Here is a 20,972-nt window from a genome sequence, read left to right as displayed (position 1 = left end):
AGGTAATTCAAGGGAACTCGAAGATTCTACATATAATGGAACAAATAGCAATTTTATTACCTTCGGATAATTGCCGAGGAATGTATAATTGAGACGAGATAAGGTAGAGATAAACTACTAGTTCGTGTCTCTTTGTACGTTCTGACGGACAAACGACGGAAGCATAGCCCGGAGAAATCTTAAAACGACTTTGGAAAAGTAACTTTCTTTCGTTCTTATTGTTGGATCCTTTTCTACGCTGAAAGGGAGTGCTGTTTCGTTTCATTGTAGTTCCTATTGTTTAGCCATCTATATTATGCTGTACTTGTTCAAGGAGTTTATTATTTCTGGAAAATGCTCCAGTTTCGTCTCGGATCTTCTCTAACGATTTTCTCCGTTAAACAATTTCAAACATAAACATCGTGTTTCTTGTGTTCGAAAAATTGCATCCAACGAACTGATTGATAAAAACATTTCATTTTTGCAGCTTTCGAAGAGATGTTGGTTAACCAGTGGATGATCACAATCGTTACAATTTGTTTTTTTTTTAATTTTGTTACTAGATGATAGCTTTTTAACATATCGTGATCGCACAGGTTCTCCTAAATCTAAATCATCGAATCTCCAAATTCGGAGACAATTTACCGGCAAACGAAAGCGATTCAGTAATTAGACACAATTTGCTGCGATAATAATACGGTGATTATTTAGACTGCGGATCTTTATGCAAAATAAAAGAGTTCTCAGCCAATTGTACGAATCAAAGATTAAACAAAAATTAATTTCCTCTTTTAATAGTTTTAATAAGTCGATAGTAGTACAATATTCTTAAATTTATCTAGTGTCTTCAAATATTTCTATTTCACCTACGTATATCTGCCGTAGACGCATATACATCCATAGTCTAGTGATCATAGTAACGCAATCTTATTCACAGCTTCAGAAAAAAATGTCTCTTTTCGCAGTTCTTGGTCAGCAGCGCGTTAACGACATCTTAAGGTCTCGTTATTATTAGAAGTGGAACTTTGTAGTCCACAATGCTCGTTACAGTGGGATGCGATTCGACAAGTTGAAGCTTGCAATTCGAAGCAAATGCCAAGGACTACTGCGTGCTGCATCCACGCAGTTGAAACTCTACGGAAGAACATTTTTGGCTCGTCTTTCAATGAAAATCATCTTTTCCTGATACTATAGAGAACACTGCACGACGACAAACATTGTTGTTATCACAGCAAACTTCGTAATTGCAGTGAGAATAATTATTGACTCGTCCTCGTAGCATTTGCGACATATCGATCCACTGGTTAACAAATACGTATTATAATGTAAATCTTAATCTGAATGTAGAGCAACGGTAGCCGAATATGAAACTCCATTTGCATTTCATGAAAAATCTTTATGAAAAGTATTCATTTCTTAGACTATTGTCTACTATGAAAATAGAAATAATACATATAAACAATTGTAAAATTGATGGTTTTCAAAAATTCTCTGCGTCAACCGTCAACGTAACCGAATACAAAATTTCTTCGTATAATGATTTTAATAAGCTACCGTTTTATATTTCACTCATTCGTGGCTCGGCATCGAACAATCTGCTTTCAACGTTACATAAATTTTCGTTTAAAGTAATTAGAAGAACCAGCGATGAGAAAAAAACAAATTCAACGAGGTATTACACAATTCGTGTTCACGCGAATGATAATCGTTCGGTCTAATAGTTATAAACACTGCGACAATATCGCAGCACTCATTTAAGAAAATATTACGAGGTCTCGCATTTAGTACCATCACTCTACTTATTCTATTAACCGGTAAGCAAACTTACAATGCTAATTCTAAAACATTATATAAACAAGCGTAATACTCACTGCCTCGTGGACCGTAGAATTTGACGGAAAATTCGTTTAATCCTCCTAGTATCGTCACCTCATGCTTGCTTTCTATTCTGTTTGAAGGCGTGGGTTAAGGAAAATAGTTAATTTATCAGTGAGCACACAAATCGATTAATCCTCGTACGACACGATAGTACAACAATTCTCTTCCATTTTCTATCCTCAAGAAGCACGGTTAGCTGCACGAAGCTCGACCGATTTTTCACGGGTAATTTCTTGACGGAGAGTGTCAATCCCTAGTCACATGAATTTTCTGTGAGCAGCTTTCGCACGTGCTCGCTAGACAAGGCCATAATTCCTGTAGATCAGAGTTGGGCAGCGATTCATTATTTTGCGATCACTTTTGTAATCGATCGCGACAAGTAATCACGGTTATTCGTTACTAGAATTTCCATTAATCATCACTAAAATAAATACATTTGGAAATCTGTAATCATTAGACTGCGGACTTTACGTATTTATGACAAAAATATCTAGAAAAAGTACCAAACAGCAAACTTGTCGGAAACATTTTCCAACAGTATTGTTACCTGCTTTTTAATTTGTTAAAATTATTAAAAGAACAAATACGTTTGTATATGATTTCGGTTCCTCACAATCGAGTTACACAAGTTTAATTTTGCTCGAAGATCAGCAATCTAATCGAATGTTTAATTTATCTTCTCTCATCGCTTGAAATTGGTTCCGAGATAAAAAGAAAGTTTTCCATTAAGTCATGAATTATTATTAACTATCATAATAGCAAATTTATCAGTTAAATATAATCAACAAAAGTAATCATTACATGATCAACGATTACAGTTTTAATCGTGGCCAACGATAACATGTGCTTCGATTACATAATTTATTCATTAATCATGATTACTCGATTACTTGGCAATCGTAATCATTAATAACTAACACGGTTTCACGTTAACCATAATCGATCCTTATTAATCATTAAGCAGATTACTTTTCGCCCAACTCTGCCGTGGATTTACATTCTGTTTCGGTCGATTAAAAGCTTGCGGAAATTACTATTCATTCCAGTGACCACATAATTCCCTGCAAGAGGCGTTCCTGCTCGTTCCCTGTTATGTCGACGAAATTTTACCTGAACAGGTAGCTCGCGAGAGAGGCAGCGCGTACTAAAAGTCGCGCGAGATGCTCGAATAAGAAACGAAAACGGTGCGCGCAAATATTTAACGTCGACAAAGAAACGGTGCAATGAACTGCGGGAAACCGATTGCCGAGAGAACCGGGAATCGTGTCAGAAATCAACTGGCAACGTTATTTTCACCGATCAATGGGACCACGCAACAAGGCTCGCGTGACTAAACCCGATCCCATCGCTTTGCGTACCGCGATGACGCAACGGAAAATTCAAGATTCTTGGCTACGACTCCATTATCAGTCCCTCGAACCATTATCAAGTGCTACGACTCCTCCGGTCATCACCGTGTTTCCACAGCCCCTTCAGAACCGTGCGTTCCGAGCAATTTGAAGTTTTAATTCACTTTGAATTCATTTGAATAAACGGAAAACAATTTTCCATTACAAGTATATAATTATTGGACTGCGGATCTGTATGCAAAATAAAGATTGTATAGTTCAAGACATATTTTAACGCATCGTCCGCCGTACAATCTCGAAAATCTCATGAGATTAAAGTATTTTATTTAAACAATCCAAAATTGAAAGGTCGAATTATATGACATCAATTACGTTTTCAAACTGTTCTGCGAATACTAGTCAAGCGAAGAAGATATGTTAGATTAGGGTAACACAATTAAGTTTCAAATCTGAGCAACCTGTATACAGGTAGTCGCAGGGTTAAACAGTAATTAGACTGCGGATTTTATACATTCGTGAGAGAATTGAATGGAAGTACAAAAACTGTGGAAACGTTAGAAGAAACGAAAGAGTTCTTCATTTTTACGTTGTTTCTTATAATTGCCTCGGAACATTTACATTTTCCAAAAAGATCCACGAATTATTTTGATTACGCAAGAAAACATACTGTCCCAAATTTCCTCATAATTCTGTTCATAAATCTGTCGGACAAAACAAATTTTCCTTCGTTCTTAAAAAACGATCCACGACACAACAAGAATCGCTGAATCAAATGGGACGTGTGTAAAGCGAAGAATTACTGTACACTATCCCAAACAGAAAAAAAGAAGCCTTCAGTGGGTCCGGACGATAAAGATTTGTGTATCAACTTAACTTCGATAAAACGTTTGCGGCGAAATAAAAACAGATACAGTAGAATCTTGATTGTCCGATTAAGCAGTGTAACATAGAACAGTTACTTAGATGAGAGAGAAGTGTCAGACGTCAGCTTTATTGATTTCTAGAATAAATCGTTTTGTATGTGATTCGCCTTTGATCGAGCTGATAGCAGATAAAAAGTATTTAAATAACGGATGATCCTGATATTGGAGGGCCAGATAATCGAGGTTCTACAGTACTAACGAAATCACTTAATAATACACCAGCGTCGTGATATCGAAGCGATCAGGTGCGCGTCGCCGATTGCCAAGCCATATTTCCATGTTAATCTGCTGATCTGGTGAAATTAGGCTAAGTTTACGATAGAGTAGATGTAGAGCACTATGACAGTACGATTTCAGATTTTTCGTCGAGGTTTCGCAAAGATAAGAGAGAGAGAGAGAGAGATTCTATCGAAGAATTGTTATCTTCGAGAAATATAAACCCCCTACATCAACGTAAACGTAAATATAGCGTATTTCTATTACCATTTATCGCAAATGCGGCATAAACGCAGCCTCGTGTTCGCCGTGCGTTAGCCGTGCGTAATTCTCCCGTAAAATTGAACCGGCGAATAATTCGCGTGGACAAGTCGAGCAAGAATCGCGTTCGTGCATGGTTGAATGGGGTCGAAAACCGAGTCCGAAAACAAGCAACGGAACCGGAACAGAGCGGAAGAACGGAGCGGACCGGCGAGCTTTGGGGAAAGTTCACTGAACAGTATTTCACGGGGGCTCTCTCGTTACATCGGAGAGAAAATAAAATACACGAGGGAGAAGAATTCGCAATTTCGACCGCATTCTTATGAATTCGCTGCGGGGAGAACGAAAACACGGCGCCGGTTACGCAGAGTTTTCGGTTTTGAAAATCTTGCCCGCGACGCGGCGGTGCGCTTTCAATCGGACGGATTAACGGACTTTTAATGTTGCTTCGTCTCTTTCACTGGTTTTGCGCTTACGTTCCACGAAACTAGCAAATTTTAAATACACGCTCCTCTCATTAACATTGATCGTTGGTGGTTGAATTTATACAAATTTTTAGAAATGTTTGTGTCTTATTTGTTGGTCATCGTGTGTTAATCAGACAGCTGTTTTTGACGAGTATATAATCGTGATAACACAAAATGTTGACATTTCTTCACGACGAGTATATATACGAGTCAAAAACAGCTATGTAATTGGTTGAGAAGGATATATACTTTGATATTCTTTACTAAATTATATATTTTAGAAAAGTGTCGTAATTCAACAAAATACGAAGAAAATCAAACGTATAATTACAACAAATTACAGACTTTTCAATGTGACTGCGACAGTTGACTGATTAAGGCAAGAATATTATTACAATTTTTGAGCGTTTAACTCGATATTAAAACTCTCCTACAAAATGAACGGAAATGAAGAATATAAGGATGTACGGGAAATGACAAAAGTTTTATTCCCGTTTGGGAGCACTGATATGTAAAGAGTTAATTGGCTTGCGAATTCATTTCTAAATTAACGAGTTGAACCTTGTAATATTAAACCACGATCGGAATTTACTTAATACTTATGCAAAATCCAATCTCCGTGCTTTTTAAATAAATGGAGTTCCATCTTCCTGAGATTTTCCATTAATTATTCGAATACAATTTCTTTGTCATTCCACATCGCTTGATTTCGATCACTTTCGAGACATTCGGTTATACGATTTTCAGTACCATTTGACGGATAATATAAATATTTTTGCATACTCAAATTGTTGTATACGCGTCATTCTGTGTTTGTGTACACATCATTCTGTGTTGTGTAAACATCATTCTCTATTAGGATAGGACTCGTATGAACTCAACAATTGATAGTGTTCAGAGCAAGAACGAACTGGCTGCCGCTAGAATTTCGAGATTTTCTTTGCCGGGTATCGCTTCGTTTTCCCGTGAATGGTTGAAAAGTAAAATCGAATTACGCCGATGTGTGTCATGTTATTCAACGGTTCGGTAAACCACTTTCTTGTTTTGGTAAGCTATTACACGCGAGGCGAGCGTTACGGAGCTCTCACTCAGAGCCTGTCCCAGGCTCGAGCTTCGTTAAACCTAACTCCCACTAGCGCGTTTGGAAAACGCGAATGTCAATCAACGACCATCCGTAACGCAGCAAACAATGGTTTACTTCAGTGGAGGACGGGTGTACTCCAATTATTCCAGACAAACTGCGAGAATTCGGACAAAAAGTTTTCTATCATCAACCGTAAATAATTCATACAATAAGTAAATCTTATACAACCGGAATTTCGGAGAACAATTTCGCATTGTTCATGAAACTCTAGACGTCGAGCAGTTCGATTTACATTAGTACGTCAATGCTTGCACAACGTGCATCTGCACTCTTCTTTTTCTCGAAATGAATTTCGAAATATTCATCACTCGATTCTTTTAACCCCAGGAAAAGGATTGAGGGAAGATAAAAAATGACCAGAGAATATGAAACATGCATTTTTCGACTAATAATGTTCTTTTATAAATTTTCGATATTCTATCTTTGCAGTCACCCAAATGTATTATTTAACAGTATTCTATAAATAAATATACCGCGAACAGAAAAAAAATATTTATAGCAGTTTTTCGTACATGGATACAAAATGACCCTCCCTTAAGCAGAGCTTAATTTAACCTTCCAATACCTTAACCGTCCTAGAGTCAATTAACATAATCAAATATGATTCTACGCAAATATCTGCCAATTATTAGCACCGCGTGAACTACATTGCGCGTAGTTTCAAAATCTTTTCAATTCTTGCCTGGTTAGTTCTTCAGATATTTTATGGCCAGGTTTGGCCGAATGCATGGCCGCGCTCAGACAGGGATCTTTTTAAACTTATCCGACCAGAAGTGATCCACGTGCACAGTACCGGCCACGATCGTTAGCCGACCATCAATGTCCCACGAACCATGGCTGGTGGATATCGGGCTTTACACGAAAGACCACGTCTCGTGTGCCAATCCCATGGTCGACGGTGCCGGGTTGCACGCAGACAGGTGTACGCACGCCAACAACCGCTAGAGGTATGCGAGACCCGACAATATCGGGTAGAGTCGGGCCGGGTTCCCGAAAGTATCTCGTGATTCGAGATTATCTGGATTTTATAAACGAGTCCCAAAACGCGTTGTTCAGCTGCTCGAGGTGTTGAAAAATCTCGGTGTTCTCGAACTACGAGGTGATTTTGAGACCCAGTCCGATTTCTTTCTTCCCGATATTTACCGATTCTCGCAGATTTCTAGCGATCGCCAAGACGCCTCGGTCACAGGCAGGAAATCGATTGAAAAGCACGGTTACTCGATTCAGAGAATTTCAACTATTTGATAGGCCGCGCCTATCGATGGAACGTATTGCACCTGGCTACCGGAAACGTTACATTTCAGACGCGTGCACGAGAAGTTCCGTCGCCGCCTGCTTTCACGAGCAACTCGCGGAAACCGAGCAAAACATTCCCATTAGCATACAGATTAGCGCGGAATTCATTGTTGCGAAAATTCGTTCGGCTAAACACCGTAAATCGCGCTACGTGCGATGTATTCATCCTGTAAGCCCTTCGTTTAAGACACGTGCACTCGTCGCGGAGAACGAAAATCGTTTCTGTCGATTAAGTAGAACTTTGGTGAAAAATATTCGTAGTTTGATAATGAAGAAGCAATCAGAACATATCGACAAGACGAAATCAATATAAGACGTATGAAATTTTTTTCTTCGACAATAAAAGAATTTAATGTGTGCATATTAACACGTTGACTGCCACGCGTATTTACAACAAAATCTCCTACAGGCCACCCGTGCCGCTATAGGAAGCGTGCGCTGTTAATTCATGTCTGTTTCTGTTCCTGCATGAACAGTTGGAATCTTTGCCGAGTACCGAATGGTATAACTTAAAATCTCTGCCCTTATTTTTTTTCAATAATGAAAAGAGATCGGATTGCCCGGAAGGAGAAGCATAATAGAATTACATCGTCAGATTCTGATTCGAATACTGATAAATACAATCTTAGTGATAATGAATGTTATGAAGATACTATTGACGGGATTTTACAAGAATTGGTCATGGAAGAAGAAAGAAATGTTGATGATACTGAGGAAGCTACAATTCAAATAAAAGCTCAAATAAAAGATACGAAATGGACCGATCAGAGGCACGAGCAAATCTGAAAAAACCAACAACTTTTTGTCCAAGCTGTCCTGATCAACCTCAACTTTGCAGAGAATGTTTTAATGTTATACACTGCGAATAATCTTTTTAATAAACCATTTTTATAAGAATTCAATCGTTTCATTACCTCATGTAGAATATTTGTCGAAATATTTTCGGAAATCCTTTGTAAGTAGTCAAATCAGCGTCACCCGAATTACGGATGACGTGGCCTGATGAGAACTTTTGCTGTCACCCGAATACGGGTGACGCGGCAGTCAACGTGTTAATACGTGCATATTTTGTTTACCTGTGACTTACAAAATTTCAAACGTATTATAATCGGTAAATATAAAGTTGGCCACCCCACGGTAACCGGCACCACTACCCTATAGGAAATTTGAACTTTCTAATTTCGGTACCATTAATCAAATCACTTCGATATTGCGGGGGATTGGTGGGGTTAATGTCGGCGCTTAACGTGTTAACTTTTCAGCCCCCGTCCCAAATCGATTGCTTCGATTTTACGAAGTTACCGTGGCTGCTGTGAACGGCGAATCCTTATTTCTGCGATTTTTGATGTGGCAGCGTGTACAGTGTACAGTGTGCGTCTCGAATGTTTGAAGTTTTAGTGGCCCGCCGTTCGATGGTAGTAGCGCCAGTGTGTGTGTGTGAAAGGCAGAAAGTGAAGAAGATACAGGCAACTGGGAGCGAACCACGGGAACAAGGACGGACAGTTAAGGAAGCAAATGGTGAATCGTGGGTGGGGAGGGGGGTTCGAATAAACTGCGAGGGGTCTGGCTTTAACGAAATGCTGGCTGGTTCGGTCGACATTGTAAACAACAACATCGTGCCAGAAGTAAATGCTCCGTAACGGATCTCGGGGATTGACCAATCGTTTCCGTCCTTTTCCGTTGTTTACACAGTACACCATGCGTGCGCGCGCCCAACGATGCGATGGTTGAATGTGCCGGGGTGTCGGGGTCATTAAAATTATTCGATTTTCTTCAGGCTTAATCGGGCCTGCTGTGCTAACTCTAGTCGAGTAATTATCTCGTTGCGCAATTAGTAGCTAGCCGTTATCAGTGACTTCGAAGTCGACGAACTGTTCTCCAGTTTCACGGAATTTATGGACCACGAGTCTTCCGAGTATTCCCTTCGGGAAGACAGATTAATGGGTACACGTTCGTTCGTTTTGCACTAATCTTGTATTCGACTCTGCTTCTATCATAGAAATTTGTTCAATTAGCTGGTAAAAATTCTGCTAAAGTGTATGCGCAAATAGAAATGACCATGATCTATGGCGTAAGTGTTGCTCCGAAACGTAGCCTTTCATTCGCGTTACGGAGCGCTCAAACATGACTGGCCCCGACCTGTCGTCGCTTCTATGAAGACAATAACATGTCGAGGCTCCTTCTAATTGTGTCAACACAAACGCACGACGTGAAAATGATACTGTTATAATCATTTGTTTTGTAATTGTATCGGCCCGCCCCCTTCCGCTACTTTCATCGCGTGGCCCCTTCGTTTCATTGCCGAAGAGACAGAGAGCGATCTTTGGTTCTGTTACAAGTGGTAGGGGGAGTGTACTGCCATGAACGATTCCACCTGGAGATAGACCTGACATGCACCGCATCTGTTGCAGCGGAACCGTAAAATATAGTGCACCATAAAGTCAAACACGTGGTGGGTTACAATGTAAACAGTTGCGAAAGACTTTGGCGAAAGTTCGGATAGAAATGCGTCTATACCGTTTCTAGTAAACGTACGTACGTGTTTGTTAATTTATTATATAGAATAAAAAAGAATTCAGTATACGCAACGAGATGAATTCTGTTTGAACTGCATAGAAAATATGTTTCTCGACCTCAACCGCAAGGGCTGTTTCCACCCTCCGCAACGCGAGCATCAAAGGAAACGAAGATGCGTCTGATATATTTTGATAGCAAGCATTTTCTGCCACCGTTGTATTAAAATTGGCAATCATCTCTCCGGCTTCCCTTGTAACCGAACCAATTATGGCCACTTTTCTGCCAAGCTGAGCATGCGTCTCGTTTCTCGGCGATCTGCAGTCAAGAGGTTAAATATGGTTCGCATTCTCTCTCGTCTGAAAAGCCTGTCAGTTTGCTCTGTTATTCCACAAACAGATAAGAACTCGGAATTCACCGAGACTTGGCTGGTTGCCACATGAAGCTCGGAGAGGAAAAAATATAACTGCAAACGAGTGCACCTCGGCAAGTACAAGTTATGGGCACCGACAGCATGAGTCGCCGTACATCCGTCATCGCAAATGCCAACACGTGTGAAGACGCGTGCAATCTTTAACTACATGTTTACCCGCGAGATGCAGGCCATAATCCACACGGAATAACGATATTCTTTCTTCGCGCAGATCTGTCGCGACGTCCTCGAGCTTGTTTATTTTTGGAAGGCCGCGCCCTCGGATCCCCCGCGTTTATCTGCGGTGTTCGATAACTTCGCAACGAGATACGTTAACCGTTGTTCGATCGAGTCACATTCGATCGGAAGGAACGTCGGGCGCGCGAGGAACCACGAACGTGATCGTTAAACCTAATCATACAGGGTGCCTCGGCACGGATGGTACAAGCAATTGTGCGACGATTCCAACACGGAACAGATAAACGAAGTACATATTCTGTACATGAGAAACAAATACGGTTCGGATAACAGAATAAATCATTAAATCGCTTGCGCTATAACAAAAGAATTATACTCGTTGTAAAGATTTCAGGCATAACACTGAAGCTGCCATGCCGGTTAAAATGGCCGATCTCGCATTTTTCATTTTCAAATTGTTGAAATTATGTAAGCTCTCTCTTCAGAAACGATTGAATCAATTTCTTTGTTCATGTTCACATTGCGATAAAAATGGTGACACGCGCGTTAGTCATTTCTAGAGATCGATAGGATTAACAATAATTAGGTTTTATCCGTTTATGGTTGAAATGGCGAAATACGGATCAGTGAAGGCGTCAAAATAATTTAAAGATATTTTCACTTTGTTTTTCATTTACCGAAACTATTAAAAAAAAGAAATAGAATTTTCTTTAACTTCTGTTTCGCAGAATTGTATAACAAAATTTCTGTTTCGCATAAAGGTCCACAGTCTAGCGATGGTCTGCTGAATATGAATGTTATTCATTTCTACTAAATCAAGATAAAATTTGATTCTTTTGTTCTCAAAATCTAGGGATAAAAGTAAACGAAGATATACAAGCAACAAAAATTGTCCTATCATCATTGAAAATATTAACGACGAAGAAGTGTTAATCAACGTATGTGTGAAAGAAATCGCAGCGCAAGAAATTAATTCCTGTGCTACGTTAAACCTGATTTGTATAACAAGTAGTGTTCTATTTGCATCGCATTAGATCGATCTATGTATTTGCATATACAATGTATTCGGATTATAAAGAATTTCGGTTGCAAGTTTGAATAATCGAAGTTCTACTGTGTCATATTATTTCCTCCGTCGAGTCTGTTTCCAAGAATAGTGATCTTGCGACCTCCGTTAACACGCTAGTCCTGTATAATAATGACAAGATTGAACGCAATCGCGTATAAGTGCTTGAACGAAAGCATTTTAATAATCGCAGAAGCAAAGATCAGAATCGAATAATTTTGACACGTTATTTGTTTCTTTTACTCATTTTTCAAGACACCCTGTACATACATCAGCGTTCTCTCTTTCCCTTCTTTCCTTGGCAGATACATGCAGCGAACCCTTTATTCCTCTGAATTTTGGCACCCTTCGAAGCGCTAATACCCCTTCACCGTTCCTCTTAATCCCTGCGTCCGAATTACTCGGGCTTCTAATCTTATTGTTTACAGAATACATCGGGTGATTTTTTTTTCATTTTTCGCTATTACTCTGTAGTTATGCACAATCATGAACTACGGTGGGGTATCCAACAACGAACGAATGCTACAGCGAACACAATTTGATTTTTCAATTCAAATTCAATAAAAGTAGGATCGATGACTCAATTCCTTCCTCTTCTCCATAATTTTGTATAAATTTTCGCATACGTCCAGTGTACAAGATTTCAATATAATAAATTAAATTTGTAGTGTGTATATTTGCATGTTCTTATATGTTTTTATTTCGTGTTAAGTTTATCCTATTTTGTGTGAAATCATTGTATTCAGTAACAACTGTGCTGTGTACACAGGGTAAGTTTCATTTGACACGTTTTTTTAAACGATCTATAATTCTGGAGATGATTAAGTGCGTTAATTCAAATGGGACACTCTATATATTACACGGAATACATATTATTATCAAATATACAGCACAGCTATTACTGAATACAGTAAATTCTCCCCAATTTACCCTCAGCTTGTACACAAAAAAAATGGACAATTTCGGAAGAAGAGATATGATTATTCGAGACTTGCGGATTTTCCAAGCTGAGGGTCAATTAGGGAGAATTTACTCTACTACAAAATAGGATAAAGTAATAAAAATAAATAATAAGTAATAAAAAAAAAGTAAGAACACGCAGATATATATGCATACTACAAATTTAATTTATGATATTTAAATATTGATATATATACATATATATCAATATCAATCAATGTATCTTATAACGAGCGAGGTTCTAGAACGAATATAGCCCGTTATAGGATACCCGACTGTACTACGTTGTTCTCTGAACTCAAAAAGAATCAGCTGTTCCCAACAGAACCGTGAACCAAGTTATCCAGCGAACGAAGATGAAAGATAAGGCTATCGTGAGACTGATGCAAATGATAGATACCAAAAGAACATGTGCGGCTGCAATATTTATGGATATCAATTACGGAAATGTCGAATGTATAACGAACTGTTCGCATAGAATCTCATTTTCTGGAAAGATACCGCCACTGATTCCGCTCGATGCACGTCCGCAGCGAACAGACATCGTAAATAACGAGCAGGCGCGTTAAGTAAACTCCGTTCGGCAGATATCGTTCCACATTTTCGGCATGCTACCTCGCTTGCTACCTAGAATTATCCGCTTTTTTTTTTGTCATTATCACGATTTCAGACACGTTCTGTATACAATTGAATAACTCGAGCGTTCACGTTTTATCTTCCATCGTCGTTTATCGAGTAGCCTTGGATCCTATCGTCGGAGTCGCACGATGAAAAAAAAGAACGAGAATTCGAGCATTGTTGGGAAAGGACAGTGCGGGAACCGGTGGTTGTTTAGAGAAACAATCGAGCTGCTAAGTGAATATGGCTCACGCGGTGTTCCGTGATAATGCCCCGCGTGTTTACCTAGCCGGCAGAAAAGTTTCGGCGATAAGAACCAGCGACAGCGTTATATACGATCGCTTATTATGCATTCGAGAAGAGACGCAATTTCGGGAGCTGATAGCGAAAGGCCAATGTAATCCTGGCCGTAAACAAGGTCAAGCATTGGACCGAGAGATGACCTCGCTAACTCCTTCTCGATTGTACACGTTTGACAAGATTCCGAAATTCGATCGTCCTAATGTACCTGCTTGACGCGCCGAATAGACAAATCGGACAGCCCCTCCATTTTGAGATGCGTTCTTCGAACGCCCGATGAGAAATCGGACTACATCGTTCAGCAATTATTGTGTTCAGTTCGAAGAAAAAAGATATTTGCTTCCGGAGAGGAGATAGAGAAGACTTGTTCTCAAGGTCATCGACACTTTTTCTTTAAATAGAACCACGTGTCTTTATCAATGTAATGCTATAACTAGACTGCGAATTTGATGCACTTCCAGCAAAAAATGAGCAGGTGTCGTTAAATGTGCTTAAGAACACACCAGCTTATTAGTTTCAACTTATTAAAAACATAGAGGGACGAAAGAAATTACAATTTAGTTTCAGTTTCTCGCAACGACGTTCAGTAAATTTTATTTTGCATAAGGATCCGATTTCGACTACATACTGCTGTTCGAATGACCTTCGGAGGAGTGCATCAACTGATATTCTTCAAGGTGGTGAGTAACCTGTTATCTTCTTTACAAAGCTACAAATGATAATGTATTACTGTCGCAAACTTATGTCGCAAAATAAAGATTTTCAAATACGATCGTAAGAAACAGAAATTAAATAAAACAAAAAGAACATTGAATTTTTCTTATGTCGTTACAGTTTTATATTTCAGTCACTAATTTTTGCTATAAATGCATAAAATCCGCAGCCTAATAATCACTAAGACCTTACATACTGCAAAGCAAGATCGCTGTGTGTGAATATCGACAGGCGACTACGTATATAATGGGTGCAACAAATTTTTCCTGTAAGTGTGTGTAACAGCTTTCGTGGAATTTACATTCAAATTGCTGTTTTCAAACCTGACCAATATGAAACAGTAGGCTATTCGAAGAAATATGGTAATACATAGTCTCAAGCGCATTGTTCGTTGTACACTTGATAGCAAAAAAAAACGGCAAATTCGTCACGGAAAGCCATCGGCAAGGCATATGACAAAACGCGTGCACATTATACGCGCATATCAACGAGCACCGGACTGCATTACGCGGATAACGTCCCGTGGATTTCTCACGTGTGCTCGCGTGCCCGCCAGGCCATTACGGTGAACCATTAACCGTCCATACCGAGAACCTTGTTAATTATCATCTAATTGATCAGGTTGATTTCGGCAGGCACACACGGAATCTTAGGAGAGGTCCATTGTGGACTGGCCATCCATAATTAAATTACTTCCGGGAACTGCATCTGCGTGTGCGCCACCTGTGCGCGCAAGTTACCGAACACCTAATGGAAATTACAGAGATGCATAGACTGTCTGGATGTAATTTACCAGACAACTATGGCAGTTACGCACCCGCGCGAGCCAGTGGCGCTGACCTGCCACGGGAACGCAATTCGAGAGCAGAGCGAAAAATGTGTTTAACTTCCATCGTCTGTCTTATCACCATGTCGCTAAACGAAGCGACGACCCCGAACCACCGCTAGAAATTGTTATAACGCGATTCAAAATAATTTCTACATTAGCAAATTTGTTTATTTTTATAAAACTGTTGAAAGTGTAACTATTATACGAGTCACAAGAATCATGCGCAAAAGATGGATTATGTAAAATAAAATGGAAATACCGTAGGTCAGAGAAACTATTTTGAATTTGAAGGTAGAATAGCTTCGAGTGCGAAATGTTAATTAGAACCGGAAATATAGATCCCCGAAATTACGAATAACTCTACATACTGTTATAGCACTACGGTAAAAGACACTATCGATCGCATTCAGACACTATCGTAATGTAGTTTAATAACTTAACTTTCTCATTCCCCTTGTTTGAACCACATTTACAGTAATTTACCACAGCGGTCGCGAAATTTGTAGCATTTGTTGATGGAACAGAAATTAATTGTCAAAGCGTTGTTCTCGTATGGTATCGTGATATACAAAACAATTCAGCAGAGCACTGTCGACGTTAATTAATTCAATTACTAGGCGACCGCAGACCCGGTACGGTTAACAATCATTGATTGTTTGTAGAGTAATTTTACGAGAAGGAAGAGTTTATTGACAAGGCTTTCTTGCGTCCGTAAAAGTCTGAATGCTTTTAGCAAACTGATCATTATTTTTCATTGCGGGAACAGCAGTGAATATAAATAATTAAGACGTAGCAATCGAAGCAGTTTGTCAGATGATCGTAATCACCACTTATACTAACGCTATTTCTTAGTTTCCGGTAGTTGACTTCACAGAAGTTATTCATAGGTGTGATCGTATTTATACATAGATATGTACGAGATGATTCGAAAAGTACGAAACAGTTTCGAAGATACAATCCTTTGCAAACTAGTCTAAACAGTTTAATAGAATTAAGTTAAACATTTAAGCGTAGTAAGATTAAATAAGCAGAAATAATAAATAAAATAATAAATTAAATAATACATAAAATAACTTCGATTAATGTATAATAATAATTATCGTATACATATGTATGAACATAAAATGAACAGCAACGGTCAGAGGATGCTAACAACAAATTAATTCGTTAATGATACGACTGCAATGAAGTGGTATGGTAGTTTCGTTCTACTTCTCTGCGCACATGTTCCAAGATCATGGTACAATCTATCAAACAACAATAGCTCCGTCAATAAAAATAACACTGGAACGACCGAAGGTGTACGCATGTAAATATGCGGTTGCAATTCTAGAAGAGGAAGTAAACCTTGTCATTCGTGTCATGTGGGCGTTCAAGGTGAGCCGTCACGATAATACGATGAACGCTCTAATAGATACGTTTTGCAACACTTTGAAATGTCCTTTTAATGCGATCTAATTCCTGTGGGCAGTGTTATGGGGCACCTAAGTCCGCCACGAAATTGCACACATTCAATAAGACTTCGAGTATGCACGAATACAAATCGATATTATGTCGTAAGAAATAATGGGAGTGACGAACACAATCGAACAAACCGTTGGAAGAAACCATTCGGTGTGCGTATTATCCTCTTATTTCATTCTTCAATAGTTATTCTTCACCTTCGCTTATATTATTGTTTTAAAATAATCGAGCCGCTCATTTGCCAAATCAATTAACTCCAGAAAAAAGTAGAGAAAAATAATAGAATAGTGTACAACGATTTTCGAAATTCCCTTTAAAATGTTAATATTATAGAATATACTGTTGCAGGTGTAGCTTTAATAATAAGTTGTCCAATATGCACATATGGTAACAAATTATCTTTGATTTGATGACCAACAAAATTTCGGTCGTTTTGTGATATTAAATCCAACATTAAGGAAATTTACTTTAAATATAAAAAGTTAAAAGAGTCAATCAAGATTCTTTTAACATAAACAAAATGATTTCAGTCTCTATAGAAAAAATGAAAGATTTATGATATTGGTGAACATTTTCCCGAAGGAAATTGGATTTGAAAGAGCAGCTTAAGCAACGCCGAGTGAATAAAGAAAGGAATGCAACAATGGATAATAAAAGTGTAGAAAGTGGCGTTGTTGATGGAGTATCTGCGTAAAGACGAAGAGAATTTAGCGCGGAAAACAAAGAACAGCTGGCAAAAGACAGAGTCAGAGGTAGTTTCCCTCACATTCACGTTTACGAAATAACTCGGAACGAATACACACAGCTTTCGACCGGATCGTCGGTGCATCACGGAATCAAATAAGAATATTCTTGACCGATGAAAGAAACGATAAAAACGGCCGCTCTCGTCAAATTAGTTACTGCAATTGCCTGTGTGTATTATGCTAACGCATGAAACTAACTTTCACTTCATGGTAACAACGCAAATCGCAAATAATTCGATATAAATCTTGCACTTCGCTTTTTTTTCTATGAAGTTACTATTTTTAAAAAATCATATTTTAATAGCAATTAAGCGACGAAGCTGCATAACAAGAATTGAGGATCGATATTGGCTTTAACCAATTGTAGCAAAGATTTTGCCTTTTAGTGAAAATATATTTGTTTCTTAATTGGAAATTGTCTTAGAAGTATGCGAAATTATATTCAAAAAGTAGCAAGTTATTCATCAGGTGTGCTAATTATATTACAGGTGCTTATATAAGTTTACGACTCTAATAGCATTAATTTGCAGAACATGGAATTAAAATGGAAATTCATCAGATGAAAATAGAGGAGAGATATTATTAAATTTTATTATGATTTCTATTTTTCTTGTTTTGCTCGCATGTGTTATAAATTCACAGTTTATTAATTCTAAGCACTAGATGCCTCAAAATATGTATAATCAGAACACTGAAACTTCCTGAATAGGAAACGAGAAACTTGTTTTTCATAAATAAAATTTCGCTTTGGGGAATATTAGCTTCATACGGAAAAGATGAGCGACTTCGGAGTTTATGATGATTTATCTGCTTTTTTTCTACGAGATTTTCTTAACCAGTTGATCTCTTAACACTCGCAGTGCTAGTGGACATGAACTAATTCAGATAAGACATTCATTAATCATTTATTTTGGAACAGTTTCAATATCTGAGGGAAAGTTAACACAGTTAGATGTTAGAGTACTTGTAGCTATTTCGAAAATGTTAACCGTTTGGGCAGTTAAATACCTCTCCGCTTATTAATTTTAAATAATATACCGCCGTTTATACAGCAGTCGAAAAATATGTGGAAGATCGAAATTCGATCGAATTAATTTAAAACGGAACCGTGACCATCGAGGATTGTAATATTATTGGAAACAGTCACGCGATCATGGCCGCAGCCCGAAAATAAATTACCACAAATGTTGTATACGTAGACGCACGTGCTGCGCCATTAGAGCAACCCTTCCGAAAAATGTGTAATTTAACCGGGCCTCACTGTCGGAGAAATCGATGCAAATGATTGCACTCAATTCACTTTGCCTATCGGACCACTTGAAAATTTAATGCGAGCTTCAACAAAGACTAGTCGATGTTGTCACGAAAGAGCTCCGTGTAGGAAACCGTCGCCACTCTAGAAAACCTAACGCACACATATTCGCGCCACTGTGCAAAATTGATAAGCGAAACGCAACGTCACGGTACGCAAAAATCAATTTCTTACAAATCGGGTCAGTGATGTGATACATATACACATCGTTCCTTTTCAGTTGTTTACGTCGGCGATGTTTTACAGTCACTCATCATAATACTTTCGCTCTCCCCCCCCCCCCCCCCTTCGCTCAACTAACCTCTCCTATAATCTGCCTTTTAAATATCACACGCTGAATATGAAATACATTCGAAACTTGTTCAAGATAGACAAATTTGTTTATGTAACCATCGGAGTTGACAAAGAAATACCACCGCACGCCTTTTCGTTAGCTTTTATGAAAGTTTACCTTTGTTCTTTGCACCTAACACGACTCGTTCAACGTCTGTCTGGCAATGGAAATAATTAACCGCTTACGTTGGTACGCGATTGATTAGGAAAATAATAATGTCTTCTGTGACAAAAGCATCATGAACGTCTTTTGTCACTTTGCGTCATTCTTGAAACGTTTGACCGAAATAATAGATGCCAATGACGTCGCAATTACCGTTTGTCGCGCTTTACTTCATTTCAAATCCGAACAACGTAACCTCGATATGCTTTCTGGCGCGATTCGAAATATTTACTTTGATTTACGCGTAACCGTAAAAATCGAAGACAAATCTGCAAACGAAATACGATACGGACACAATACGATCCAAACCGGGGAAAAAAGTCAAATCAGAAGGTAACGTAGAGAACCTGCGCGCCAGTGAACAAGATAAAGCTGCGCAGAAAACGAACGGATGTAGAGTCAGCTGGTTAAAAGCAGCTGTGTCCCGTCATCGACGAAACGAGAAATTAAATATCCGTAGTTGTCGCGAAACACCGTTGACATTGCACCGTATTCTTCCTTGTCGACCTATAGACGAAACGTGCCTAATATAAACAACCGATTCTAACGTCTAACCCTCTCGCACATACTACGTAGTCTTGTTGCATTCGCAACCATGTGCAGGCCTCTCTTGCACACGATTGCAAGCACGTGCGATAGAGTGAAAGAGAAAGAAAGAGCGAGAACCAGCAAGGCGTAGTGGGAGGGCTGGTTAGATGGAGGGGAACAACAGTGGTGATGTCAAGGGGAGGGATGTTGTGGAGGGTAGGGGAAGAAGAGGTGAAGGAGGAGGAAGAAGAAGAGGAAGAAAAAAGAAGACAAGAGACACAAATAACGAGTAGGAGAAATAAAAGTGAATTTCAAGGATACAATTTGAGAACGTCCGTGTCCATACGTCGTTTTCCAGCGCTGGGGGACGACATATTTATCGCCTATTAACGCAGCAGAGCCCTTCGCAGCAAGTCCTTCAATCAGCTGAGCTCGATTGTCGTTTTCGGAAGGGCCTCTGACTGCTGCGGATTGTTTACCACCGTGATATTCACGAACAACTGAAAGTATTTCACTGCTCCCGTACAACACACTCTTGTTTTCCCGTACTGACCAGTTATTCAGCACTAAGACGGCGAACAGAGAAAAAAACAAAGACACGCGCGCGCGACGCTCGCCAGTCAGACGTTAGATCTTCGATGCTCTCTCGACCACGAAGGAAAACGACACAAGAGTCTAAATCCGCGACGTCAGCGTTCACCGATGTTTTCCACGGATGAACGAGCGCACGATACCTCGAACAGCAACGATATACAAACGGTCTACCTCTCTGTCCGTACGGACCAGGCGAAAATCCTCGGGCTAGAGGATCATTTCATCATCACCAACGACGATCCCGTCCGAGAGACTTGTTACTGCCGACACGTTTCTCGCGCACACAAAAAACAATCCTTTCCCCTGAGCCTCCACCGCCTCCGCCACTTCGAAACGCCTGTTCTCGTGCACCCCACGACCTGTCAACTCACGGACTTCACCACATCTGATTTCGTTCCTGCACTGTTCTCTTGCTCGCTGCTGTTACTACTACCTCTGTCTCACGTCGTGCCAGAGGATGCGCGCGCACGATGCAAAATCCCTGCTGTCGACTCTTACGCGCGACCAATGTCACTAGAATCCCAGAACCAATGCTACTCCTTTTCTTATCTCCCCCTTTTATTTAAACACAAGCAATTCAAATTCCATTATCCGCACACTCGCGTTACCATTTTCAAATTGAAAATTCAACGTGACGTGGTAGAGAAGATTATCCGACGGATTATCGCTTTTGTAAGCTAACTATGCAAAATATGAATATTTTATTTA

The 20,972-nt window shown here is 39.3% G+C and overlaps 1 protein-coding gene across 1 annotated transcript in view; it reads right to left on the bottom strand.

Annotated features, from left to right (window-relative positions):
- Positions 1–20,700, bottom strand: part of UbcE2H (ubiquitin conjugating enzyme E2H) — a 65,004-nt gene extending 44,304 nt beyond the window's left edge. Inside the window, exons 1-2 of the mRNA XM_033486301.2 lie at positions 19,992–20,700; positions 1,851–1,927 (exon numbers count right to left, since the gene is read on the bottom strand). Of these exons, the coding sequence (XP_033342192.1) occupies positions 1,851–1,927; positions 19,992–20,044 (130 nt within the window). The 5' untranslated portion in view covers positions 20,045–20,700. The remainder of the gene's footprint in view (positions 1–1,850; positions 1,928–19,991) is intronic.
- Between the last annotated feature and the right edge of the window lie 272 nt (positions 20,701–20,972).

Source organism: Megalopta genalis, chromosome 3, assembly GCF_051020955.1.
Source record: "Megalopta genalis isolate 19385.01 chromosome 3, iyMegGena1_principal, whole genome shotgun sequence".
NCBI classification, from domain to species: Eukaryota; Metazoa; Arthropoda; class Insecta; order Hymenoptera; family Halictidae; genus Megalopta; species Megalopta genalis.
Note: the sequence above shows the minus strand (reverse complement) of the source record. Positions and strands in the feature narration are given on the sequence as shown.